Source organism: Bombina bombina, chromosome 3, assembly GCF_027579735.1.
Source record: "Bombina bombina isolate aBomBom1 chromosome 3, aBomBom1.pri, whole genome shotgun sequence".
In the NCBI taxonomy this organism is placed as follows: Eukaryota; Metazoa; Chordata; class Amphibia; order Anura; family Bombinatoridae; genus Bombina; species Bombina bombina.
The window spans coordinates 893,183,656-893,196,046 of NC_069501.1; the positions used below are offsets into that span (position 1 = coordinate 893,183,656).

Genomic DNA, 12,391 nt, shown 5'->3' on the forward strand with positions numbered 1-12,391 from the left:
TAACTCGGCACATTTTATTGGCTTTTCACAGCCACACAGTGCTAGTTCACGTGTGCGCCAAAAATACAACATTGTGCTCACTCCCGTGGAGTTATGCATGCTCCAGGACTAACTGGTTAAAATGGAAGTTTGTAAAAAGCAGATAAGGGGGCAGTCTGCAGATGCTTAGATACATGTAATCACAGAGGTAAAAAGTGTATTAATATAACAGTGTTAGTTATGCAAAACTGGGATATGGGTAATAAGTGATTTATCTTTTTACACACTAAAATTTTTCTAGTTGACTTTCCCTTTAATTAGTAAAATATTTAACAGGTATTTAAACAGACATATTGCTTTATTTAATAGCTAAATATAAAATTAAATATATGTATATATGCACATTAAAGGGACAGTAAACCTAAAAATGTTTATATTAACATTATCTTAGCGACCGCTTTCAAAAGTTAAGGACTTTAGAGATTTTAGCTGTCAAAGTTCTTTACCTGTTCTGCTCTCCGTGATCTTCTGATTAGGTCTTCTTTTTCAAAAGCGCTTCGTGGGTGCACTGTCGAATCGCTGTTATTAGACCGCGAAGCGCTTTTGAAAAAAACCTAATCGGAAGATCATGGAGAGTGGAACTTTGACAGCTAAAATCCTTTGATTTTGAAAGCTGTTGCTAAGATAGTGTTATGTAACTCTGCACTATGTTCAGAATTATATGCAAATTTTTAGGTTTACTGCCCCTTTAATATCTAAAATACCTTGTATGCTCACTGCTTCTGCAAAGAATGCTTTTCCTCTCATGGTTGTTGACGCAAAACTGATAATTCACCTTATGAAAAGCAAATGAGTACAGAGAATGTGAGGTAGGAGGAGGTAAACAAAACCTCACAAATAAATTAGCTAAAAGTATTAACCCAAGCCTCCCTGGGAGAAAGTGGAACAAGTACTATTTTCAGATGTATTTTACAGCAAAAGGATGCAAAATAAATCATGTATTTTACAATGTTTTATTTTCAATAATGAAACATTGTATGCTGAATTTAATGGTCCTTTTAATTGCACATGTACAAACAGTTCATGCTATATATGTGTATTACATTGTGATTGGTTTAGCAAGGGTTCTTTTGTTCTGGGGGACATGGAAATCAGTGAAAATAAAAACAAAATGTAAAATTATGCTCATTTGACAAAATAAACCTGCATTATTCATTGCAAAAGTATTTTTCGTTATGAAGGTGCATTATGTGACTTACAATGTGTTTAAAGGGATATTAATCAGTTAATTTTGGTAAAAACAAATGTTAAATCAAAGTAAACCTAAAAAGAAACATTATGTAAAAAAACAAACAGCAAGAACTTGTTTTCTTGCAATATTAGCAGTTAGAATTTCTCAATGTAGCCCCTGCCCCCAGAGTGTAGAATTTTTAAAATCCGTTTTATTCTGTCAGTTCTGAGCATGAGCAAAACTGACTTCCTGTTAGCTAGTCTTTTCACTTTATAGCAAAGCAGCCTAGAAGGTTTATGACTTCAAGCTAAGATAAACATTCCTGCTTACAACTCCTCTTTGTAGGTGTGTGACTGGAAAAAATGGACACTGCACAAAAATAGTTTAAAAAAAGAAGAAATAAAAGATATAACCCATTTAAACAGATGAATAATACATATTTCAATGATTTCTATGAAATAGAATTAACTGCTTAGTGTTTTTTTATTTTTTTATTACAACAATGAAACAGACTGTTTAACATCCCTTTTTAATGTTCTTTTAACTTTTGTATATGTTTAATAATTTGAATTTGCAATTGACTCACTGAATTGCCCAATTCAACAAAATATTGTGGGACCACCTGAGAAATGCCCTTATTTCTAATATTAAACTTATGTTCTTTGAGGCTTTCTCTCATACTTCTAGTAGTCATCTCTATGTAATAAAGTCCACATGGCATTACTAGTCTGGCATGCATAAAAGCCATTTAAGTTTTTTCTTTCTGCATGTTTGCTCCATTTGCTTACCTTTGACCATACAATGGGAGCACTTTAAACATGAGTAGGACCCTTTTATTTTCTGTAGTTAAGTGAATGTCAACTTTCATGAAAGTTTACATTGCACAGGATTTTACAAATACCTACCTTCTCCTTAAACACCGGATCACCAATCCCACGTCTGCAGCTCCTCTGTTCTTCGTCAGCAATGACGAAACCGACTCTCTCCAATCACTTTCCCCCCCAGGAGCGTTCATCTGGTGAGGCCATGCCTTAACATTAGCCTTAACATTAGCCTTAACATTAGCCTTAACATTAGCCTTAACATTAGCCTTAACATTAGCCTTAACATTAGCCTTAACATTAGCCTTAACATTAGCCTTAACATTAGCCTTAACATTAGCCTTAACATTAGCCTTAACATTAGCCTTAACATTAGCCTTAACATTAGCCTTAACATTAGCCTTAACATTAGCCTTAACATTAGGTTTATCAAAGTGGATGGTGAAAACATAGTGAAAAGAAAAATATGTATTTCATTGTTTTAAATTAGTTTTCTACATTTTTGAAAGCTTTTAAACTTGTAACTGTTAATTCATATAATGAAATTGGGGCCACCTTTTGGTAAATAACCTGTAAACATGAATGTTTTTTATTGAATGTTTTATCTCCTTAGATTTTGTGTGGGTTTCTCTAAAATTGTTCTTTTGCAATGAAATTTTGACTTACGCTAGGATTTACCAGAGCTAAAAATAAAGGTGACCTTCATTCATGAGTTTAAAAAGGTACTTTTATTTTGCGACGGCTTTACTACTAAACGGAGTGCCTCTGGCCGTCCACGGCACAGCTAAATTTTTTTTATTTAAATGAGGTAAAGTTTCCACCTCTTAGCCAATAGCCGGGCTAACTGTATGAACACTATGAATTCACATCTTTATTTTTGATCACCGGTTACTACTACACCCTCATTATTTTACCTTTTTGGATATTATCTACAAACACTCTTTTTGAACACTACTCACACCTTTACCCACTGGAATTAACATTTATTGGTTACAACTTCTGCATTGTCTAGTTCTGGATGGGCCCAAACCCTAGCCCTTAATTTAATTCAACAAGTTACTTGGTTTAAAGCACCACACTCTCGTGCTATCTAGGTTTTAATATTGTGAGATCCAATTTATTGTGCTATCCATTTTATTGTATATTTACTGTCATCCACTGTTATTTATTGTGCAATTCATTGTTCTTTTATATTGTTCTCACACTTTCTCCAACATTGGTGTGTCCGGTCCACGGCGTCATCCATTACTTGTGGGAAATGTTCTCCCCCACAGGGAAAGGCAAGGAGAGCACACAGCAAGAGCTGTCCATATAGCTCCCCCTCTGGCTCCGCCCCCCAGTCATTCTCCTTGCCGCTCTGAACAAGTAGCATCTACCACGGGGATGGCGAGGAGTTTGTGGTGTTAGTTGTAGTTTTTTATTCTTCTATCAAGAGTTTGTTATTTTAAAATAGTGCTGGCTTGTACTATTTACTCTATAACAGAAAAGTGATGAAGATTTCTGTTTAAGAGGGCTATGATTTTAGCACAAGTAACTAAAATCCATTACTGTTACCACGCAGGACTGTTGAAACAAGAGAACTTCAGTTGGGGGTAACAGTTTGCAGACTCATCTGCTTCAGGTATGACTAGTCTCCTTCTAACAACACAGGCTAATGCTAGATGACAGTCATTTTTCCCCTCAGGGGAAACGGTAAGCCATTTTTATTTCACCTCAGCAAAAAAGATAACAGGCTTCCCCTTTTTGTTTTTTATGCTGGTAGACACTGTTAGGGGCTAAATCGACTGGTTTTTATTACAATATTATACCATTTGAAATATTTTATAAGCTCACATACACTTGGGAACGTTTTTTTATTGATCTGGCTTGTTATAGACACCTAAATCTAGTCAGGAAGGCCCCTTCACTCTAGTGTGCTGAGGGAGGAAGCCTCATTTTGGCACTTCAGCTGTGCAGTTGAATTTCAAGGCAGTGCATGTAGATTCATGTGAGAGGGTCCTGTGGTTCAGAAAGTGACTCCAAAAGGCTTTTTTCTGTGAATGGTGACCCCTAAGGAAGGTAAAAAGCTGCAGCAAGGCTGTAGCTGGGATTGTGGTGTGTAAAAACGGTTAAATCCAACAATTAGCTCCGGTTTGCTTGTTTTAAGAGCTAGAGTCTCCATATTTGCTGTGCAAATTTCAGAAAAATCGGATATTGCCTTCATAGTTTTTTGAACATTCAGAAATAAATGTCATTTTATTATTTAAAGAGACAGTAACGTTTTTGTTTAAAATCGTTTTTATTGCATTGTTTGCCTGCCTAAATCTGTTTAACATGTCTGTTCCATCAGATAACCTATGTTCTGTGTGTATAGAGACAAATGTGGTTCCCCCTTCGAGTGTTTGTGATAATTGCGCCATAGCGTCCAAACAAAATCAGGACAGCTCTGTTATTTTTCATAATGTTGCCCAAGATGATTTATCTAATGAAGGTAGTGGGGATAGCTCTACATCCTCTCCTTCTGTGTCTACACCAGCTTTGCCCGCGCAGGCGACACCTAGCGCGCCAGTGCTTATTTCTATGCAACAATTATCAGCAGTAGTGGATAATTCTATAGCATATCTTTTATCCAAACTGCCAGTTTTTCAGAGAAAGCGTGATTGTTCAGTTTTAAATACAGATAAATAGGTTGAACAATCAGACGCTGACGATGCCTTATCTATTTTACCCTCACATCAATCGGAATTAGCTGTGAGGGAAGGGCTGTCTGAGGGTGAAATTTCAGACTCAGGAAAAATTTCTCAACAGGCAGAACCTGATCTAGTGGCATTTAAGTTTAAGCTAGAACATCTCCGCGCTTTGCTTAAGGAGCTATTCACTACTCTGGATGACACTGATTCCATGGTAGTACCAGAGAAGTTGTGCAAATTGGACAAATTTTTAGAGGTCCCAGTGCACGACGACGCTTTTCCAATACCTAAGAGGGTAGCGAATATAGTGGAAAAGGAGTGGGAGAAGCCTTTGCCCCACCTCCTATATTTAAGAAAATGTTTCCCATAGTAGACCCTAGAAGGGACGCATGGCAAACGGTCCCGAAGGTTGAGGGAGCTGTTTCAACACTAGCGAAGCGCACAACTATTCCTATAGAGGACAGCTGCGCTTTCAAAGATCCTATGGATAAAAAATTGGAAGGATTGCTTAAAAAGATTTTTGTTCAGCAAGGGTTCATCCTTCAACCAGCTACGTGTGTTATTACTGTCACTTCAGCGGCGTCCTTTTGGTTCGAAGAACTAGAAAGGTCGCTCCAGAAAGAGACTTCCTATGAAGAAGTCATGGACAGAATTCACGCATTAAAGTTAGCTAATTCCTTTATATTGGATGCCGCCTTTCAAATAACGAAATTGGCGGCGAAAAACTTTTTTTTGCTATAGTAGCGCGGAGGGCGCTTTGGCTAAAATCTTGGCCGGCAGACGTGTCGTCCAAGACTAAGTTACTGAATATTCCTTTCAAGGGTAAGACCCTTTTTGGGCCGGAATTGAAGGAAATTATTTCAGACATCACTGGGGGTAAGGGCCATGCCCTCCCACAGGATAGGCCTTTTAAGGCTAAGAACAAGTCTAATTTTCATTCCTTTCGCAATTTCAGGAACGGACCGGCTAATAACTCCACTGCCGCTAGACAAGAAGGTAACGCGGCCCACCCCAAACCCGCTTGGAAGCCCATGCAAGGCTGGAACAAGGGTAAACAAACCAAGAAACCTGCTGCTGCTACCAAGACAGCATGAAGGGGTAGCCCCCGATCCGGGACCGGATCTGGTAGGGGGCAGACTATCTCTCTTCGCTCAGGCTTGGGCAAGAGATGTTCTGGATCCCTGGGCACTAGAGAGAGTTTCCAAGGGATACCTGTTAGAATTCAAGGGACTTCCTCCAAAGGGAAGGTTCCACCTGTCTCGCTTATCTTCAGACCAGATAAAGAAACAGGCATTCTTACATTGTGTAAGAGACCTATCAAAGATGGGAGTGATAAACCCAGTCCCCTCCGGGGAACAAGGTCTAGGGTTTTACTCAAAACTGTTTGTGGTTCCCAAAAAAGAGGGAACTTTCAGGCCAATTCTGGATTTAAAGATATTAAACAAGTTCCTCAGAGTTCCATCCTACAAGATGGAAACCATTCGGACAATCTTACCAACAATCCAGCAGGGTCAATTTTTGACTACCGTGGATCTGAAGGATGCGTATCTGTATATCCCAATCCACAAATCTCATCATCAGTTCCTGAGGTTCGCCTTTCTGGACAAACATTACCAGTTTGTGGCTCTTCCATTCGGTTTAGCCACCGCTCCCAGAATTTTCACAAAGGTGCTAGGGTCCCCTCTAGTGGTCCTAAGACCGAGGGGCATCGCTGTAGCACCTTATCTAGACGACATCCTAATCCAAGCGTCGTCTCTTTCCAAAGCGAGGGCTCATACTGACATTGTGTTGGCTTTTCTCAGATCTCACGGGTGGAAAGTGAACATAGAAAAAAGTTCACTGTCACCGTCCACAAGGGTTCCTTTTCTGGGAACAATAATAGATTCTGTGGAAATGAAGATCTTTCTCACAGACGTCAGAAAGACAAAGCTTCTAAAAGCTTGTCGAGTTCTTCACTCTATTCCTCAACCCTCCATAGCTCAATGCATGGAAGTAATAGGACTAATGGTCGCAGCAATGGATGTGGTTCCTTTTGCTCGAATTCATCTAAGACCATTACAGCTGTGCATGCTCAATCAGTGGAATGGGGACTATACAGACTTGTCTCCCCAAATTCAAGTAGACCAGGTAACCAGGGACTCACTTCTCTGGTGGTTGACCCAGGATCACCTGTCTCAGGGATTGAGTTTCCGCAGACCGGAGTGGGTCATCGTCACGACCAACGCCAGCCTCTTGGGGTGGGGCGCGGTCTGGGACTCTCTGAAAGCTCAGGGCCTATGGTCGCGGGAAGAGTCGCTTCTCCCGATAAACATTTTGGAACTAAGAGCTATATTCAATGCGCTCCTGGCTTGGCCTCAGCTAGCGGAAGCCAGGTTCATAAGATTTCAGTCGGACAACATAACGACTGTTGCGTACATCAATCATCAGGGGGGAACAAAGAGTTCCCTAGCGATGAAGGAAGTAACCAAGATAATCCAATGGGCAGAGAATCACTCCTGCCATCTATCTGCTATTCACATCCCAGGAGTAGACAACTGGGAGGCGGACTATTTGAGTCGTCAGACTTTCCATCCGGGGGAGTGGGAACTCCATCCGGAGGTCTTTGCTCAGTTAACCCAATTATGGGGCATTCCAGACATGGATCTAATGGCGTCCCATCAGAACTTCAAGATTCCTTGCTACGGGTCCAGATCCAGGGATCCCAAGGCGACTCTAGTGGATGGATTAGTGGCGCCTTGGTCGTTCAACCTAGCATATGTGTTTCCACCGTTTCCTCTCCTCCCCAGGCTCATAGCCAGGATCAAACAGGAGAAGGCCTCAGTGATTCTGATAGCTCCTGCGTGGCCACGCAGGACTTGGTATGCAGACCTGGTGAATATGTCATCGGGTCCACCGTGGAAGCTACCTTTGAGACAGGACCTTCTAGTACAAGGTCCATTCGAACATCCCAATCTAGTTTCTCTGCAGCTGACTGCTTGGAAATTGAACGCTTGATTTTATCCAAGCGTGGGTTTTCAAATTCTGTGGTTGATACTCTGGTCCAAGCCAGAAAACCTGTGACTAGAAGGATTTACCATAAAATATGGAAAAAATATATCTGTTGGGGTGAATCCAAAGGATTCTCCTGGAGTAAGATTAAAATTCCAAAGATTCTCTCCTTTCTCCAAGAAGGTTTGGATAAAGGATTGTCAGCTAGTTCTCTAAAAGGACAGATTTCTGCATTATCCGTCTTGTTGCACAAACGACTGGCAGCTTTGCCAGATGTACAAGCTTTTGTTCAGGCTTTGGTTAGAATCAAGCCTGTTTACAGACCCATGACTCCTCCTTGGAGTCTAAATTTAGTTCTTTCAGTTCTTCAAGGGGTTCCGTTTGAACCTTTACATTCCATAGATATTAAGTTACTATCTTGGAAAGTTCTGTTTTTGGTTGCTATTTCTTCTGCTAGAAGAGTTTCTGAATTATCTGCTTTGCAGTGTGATCCACCCTTTCTGGTGTTCCATTCAGATAAGGTTGTTTTGCGTACTAAGCCTGGTTTTCTTCCAAAAGTTGTTTCCAACGAGAACATCAACCAGGAAATAGTTGTTCCTTCTTTGTGTCCGAATCCAGTTTCAAAGAAGGAACGTTTATTACACAATTTAGATGTTGTTCGTGCTTTAAAGTTCTATTTAGAAGCAACAAAAGATTTTAGACAAACCTCATCCTTGTTTGTCGTTTACTCTGGTAAGAGGAGAGGTCAAAAAGCTACTGCTACCTCTCTCTCTTTCTGGCTGAAAAGCATTATCCGCTTGGCTTATGAGACTGCCGGACGGCAGCCTCCTGACCGTATCACAGCTCACTCTACTAGGGCTGTGGCTTCCACATGGGCCTATAAGAACGAGGCTTCTGTTGACCAGATATGTAAGGCAGCGACTTGGTCTTCTCTGCACACTTTTGCCAAATTCTACAAATTTGATATTTTTGCTTCTTCGGAGGCTGTTTTTGGGAGAAAGGTTTTGCAAGCTGTGGTGCCTTCTGTTTAGGTAACCTGATTTGCTCCCTCCCCTCATCCGTGTCCTAAAGCTTTGGTATTGGTTCCCACAAGTAATGGATGACGCCGTGGACCGGACACACCAATGTTGGAGAAAACAGAATTTATGCTTACCTGATAAATTACTTTCTCCAATGGTGTGTCCGGTCCACGGCCCGCCCTGTTTTTTTTAATCAGGTTGAAATTTTTTTTCTTTATACACTACAGTCACCACGGCACCCTATAGTTTCTCCTTTTTCTCCTAACCGTCGGTCGAATGACTGGGGGGCGGAGCCAGAGGGGGAGCTATATGGACAGCTCTTGCTGTGTGCTCTCCTTGCCTTTCCCTGTGGGGGAGAACATTTCCCACAAGTAATGGATGACGCCGTGGACTGGACACACCGTTGGAGAAAGTAATTTATCAGGTAAGCATAAATTCTGTTATTATTGTTTTTATCTTCTTGTATTAACATCATGGATCCATGATTATAATTATATCATTGTATTTTATTATATTAAATAAGAATTTTTAATTTTATTGTATTTTATTGCATTCACCGTTATTATTGATTTCACTACTTACCCCTTTGCCTCCACTTTGTTATGCGCCTGAGGGAACCCCCTCTTTTTACTGTGATATCTATTGGTGGTTACTAGGAACCACTTCCCATCAGGCTATAAGGGTCTCTTGAGTAGGCGCTAGTCCCCCTTTTTTCACACTAACCGTATGAAGGTCACCTTTATTTTTACAGATGGCCTTCTTGCATACTACTTTTAAATCATCATATGGGTTTGTGTCATTGCAAGCATCATTTAGTCCTTCAAAAGCCAGATATTTGCATTTCACCCTTCCATTCATATGGTCTAGCTTTGGTACTTGCCTACTGATTCTAGAAGAGTGTAAGTGAACTCCTGATTTTTGATGAATCTGTTTTTATTTGGCACACATCTGTTCAAGCTTTTAAAGGCTATATTCATTAGTAAGTTTAAAGTGCCATTGTATATTTTTAGTGCAAAATAAATTTAAGCATTAATACATTTAATAATATTCTTTAAATCCTTAGGCTGACAACCTGGAGAATGCAATCTTCATACCTGATCTGAAGCTCCTTAGCAACCCTTCTGCATTCAATGTTTATTTTAGTGTACGTTACTGTGTCCTCGAGTGGCAAAGAAAAGAAATGTCCTCAGTTGTGTCATGCAAGAACTCTGTGCAGAGTGGTGAATCTGACAGTGATGAAGAGGAGGAGTCCAAAGAGCCACCCATTAAGCTTCCAAAGGCAAGTGATAATTCCTTCTTAATCTGTGTGTGTACCTATACGTACACGCAAACCTTTTAAATTATTTTTATAGTGATCTAAAAAGCTCCATTCCATATATAATGGAATATGAGCTTAAATGGACATAAAACCGTATGAACGAACATGTTTCTAAATATATAATGCAGCCAAAGCTTACCTGCCAGTTTCTGTTTTAACCCCCATTAACCCCTTTAATTCAGCCATAGTTTTGTTTGCAGTAAGCACCCATCTGGGCATTTCCATATATGGAAGGTGCTATCCAGTTAATAGTTTCAGACGAATTCACTTGTGCACGTGCTTGGTAGGGGAAGAGTCACATGACACCTGACTAAAGCAGTGTGTACAGTATAATGCTGAAACTTTCACAAAGCATGTGACATTATTCCCTTGAAAACGAGCAAGCCTCTTGGCAACAAACAATAGCAGTACCTGCTGACCCTCCTCACCCCCCCCCCTTACTTGCATAAGTAATTATCCTTACATGCACACTTTGTTACATGATACCACAATGTTTGGAGTAGGACAATAATAATGTGGGGGCTGTAGCTGCCTACACTTAGCAACCCTAAAGTGCAAGACATTTTGCAGATTTTTGAAAATTTTATTAAATTATCTAAGCTTTTTTTCCCCTCTCTCCGCCCCCCCCCCCTCCCTGCACTGTTTTACCTCAGTTGACCCTTTTATAATATGCACATAACTAAAAATGTTTTATGGCACTTTAAAGGGACAGTCTACACCTATGTAAACACTAAGCCATACCTTAGATCTGTTACTGAACTTCCTGATGCACCCCTGCAACCGTTAAGTGGCATCAACAGACAAAGATATTTTAAATATAATCTTTTTTTCTAGAAATGGCCGCTCAGCTCCGGCTAACAATGACATTATCACAGTGCTTTTTAATCATCCAATAAGAAGAGGATCACTAGTTCTGCTCTCAAGCATTGGTCGTTTTGTGAATGCACTACATTAGGAGAAAACGACACAACAATACTAAGGATTTGCAGAATATGCGCATGCATATTTGTCAATTAGATATGTCAGTTTGTGCTGCGTGCACAAGTTCTAGATCGAAAGAGGCACTGTGAGGGAGGATTGGGAGGAGTTTGGCGGCCATTTCTAATAGGCTGCATATAAACTTCTTTTTACAATGTTTTTTGTTGTTCATGACACACAAAGGTTGTAGAAGGAAATTCAGTAATAGATCTAAGGTACAGCTTAATGTTTACATAGGTGTAGACGGTCCCTTTTAAAGAATTGTAGTGTTTTTTCAACATTTAAGTATAAATATGTGATGCTATAGATTAAATAAGTAGATTACAAAATAATTAAAGTATCCTTTACAGAGGAGATGTATCTAGAACTGTTTATAAGAAAAATATAAAATCACTGAAAACATAGTTAAGAAGTGTTGTGTGTACTCCTGTTAGCAGCGTGCATGTCTGAGCGGAGAGCTTGTAAGCGAGTGCTGGACTTTCTCTGTGTGTTGTATTAATTTGTTTTGTAATTTTCCCTATGGGCCTTGCACCCAGGCTTGTCTGGGGTTAACTGCCTGTGACTCTGGAGACAGCACAGCTTCCTGAGAGTGCTATAGCACCCAGGGCTGATCATGTTGCAGGGTCATGTGATGTGTACCCAGTTCAGTCTGATAGTGCAGTCCCCTTCAGTGTTTTGTATATGTCTAGGGAGATTACATAAGTCTGTGAACCCTGACTTGTTCCCAGTTTGTTTGATTGAGAGCTTGCATTTGTATGGCTGTATTAGGGACCCAGGTTTTGGAAGAGACCTTGACGTGGTACCTGGGCTTGTCCCATTTGGCCAGATGCTGTAAATATTAGTTGTACTGCCTGCTGCTGAATGTAAGATTAAAATGCTCCTGGCTTGTGGACATCCTGAGAAGCCTTCAGGGAGTGTTATTGCAAGATAAAAAATTGTTTTACCCTGTCAACTACCAATATGATTTACACTTCACTTCCAAAACGTACTTTGGGCAGATGCTAATAATCTAAGGTGTTACAAAATTAACATTTACTGTTTGATAATGGCTTTCTAAGCATTTTATGGTGGATTTAATTTTAATATTGATTTGTGTGTTTGATAATATTTTTTTTTTTTTTTTTTTTTTTAAATGCTACCATTTTCCTTATTAGTAATGGGCATCTCTCAGCCAGATACCATAAAATCATGTTTGCTTAAATCAACTTCCCATTTTACTTAAATTAAGCTACTTAAGTTACATTTAAATAGCAAGTAAGGACAAAAATGTCTCCACATTTATCAACTTACCGAAGCATAAATAAACTACATTTTTTGTAATTATAGATTTTGTTCTCTTTTGTTATAACTGTTTGTGATGAACATTGGTTGGAAATAGTTTATATATT

At 39.7% G+C, this 12,391-nt stretch overlaps 1 protein-coding gene across 1 annotated transcript in view; it reads left to right on the forward strand.

Annotated features, from left to right (window-relative positions):
* MYCBP2 (MYC binding protein 2) overlaps nucleotides 1–12,391 on the forward strand; it is a gene marked incomplete in the record, with an annotated part of 1,460,675 nt that overhangs the window by 168,887 nt on the left and 1,279,397 nt on the right. The window contains 1 exon segment of the mRNA XM_053707907.1: nucleotides 9,771–9,986. Coding sequence (XP_053563882.1) covers nucleotides 9,771–9,986 — 216 coding nt within the window.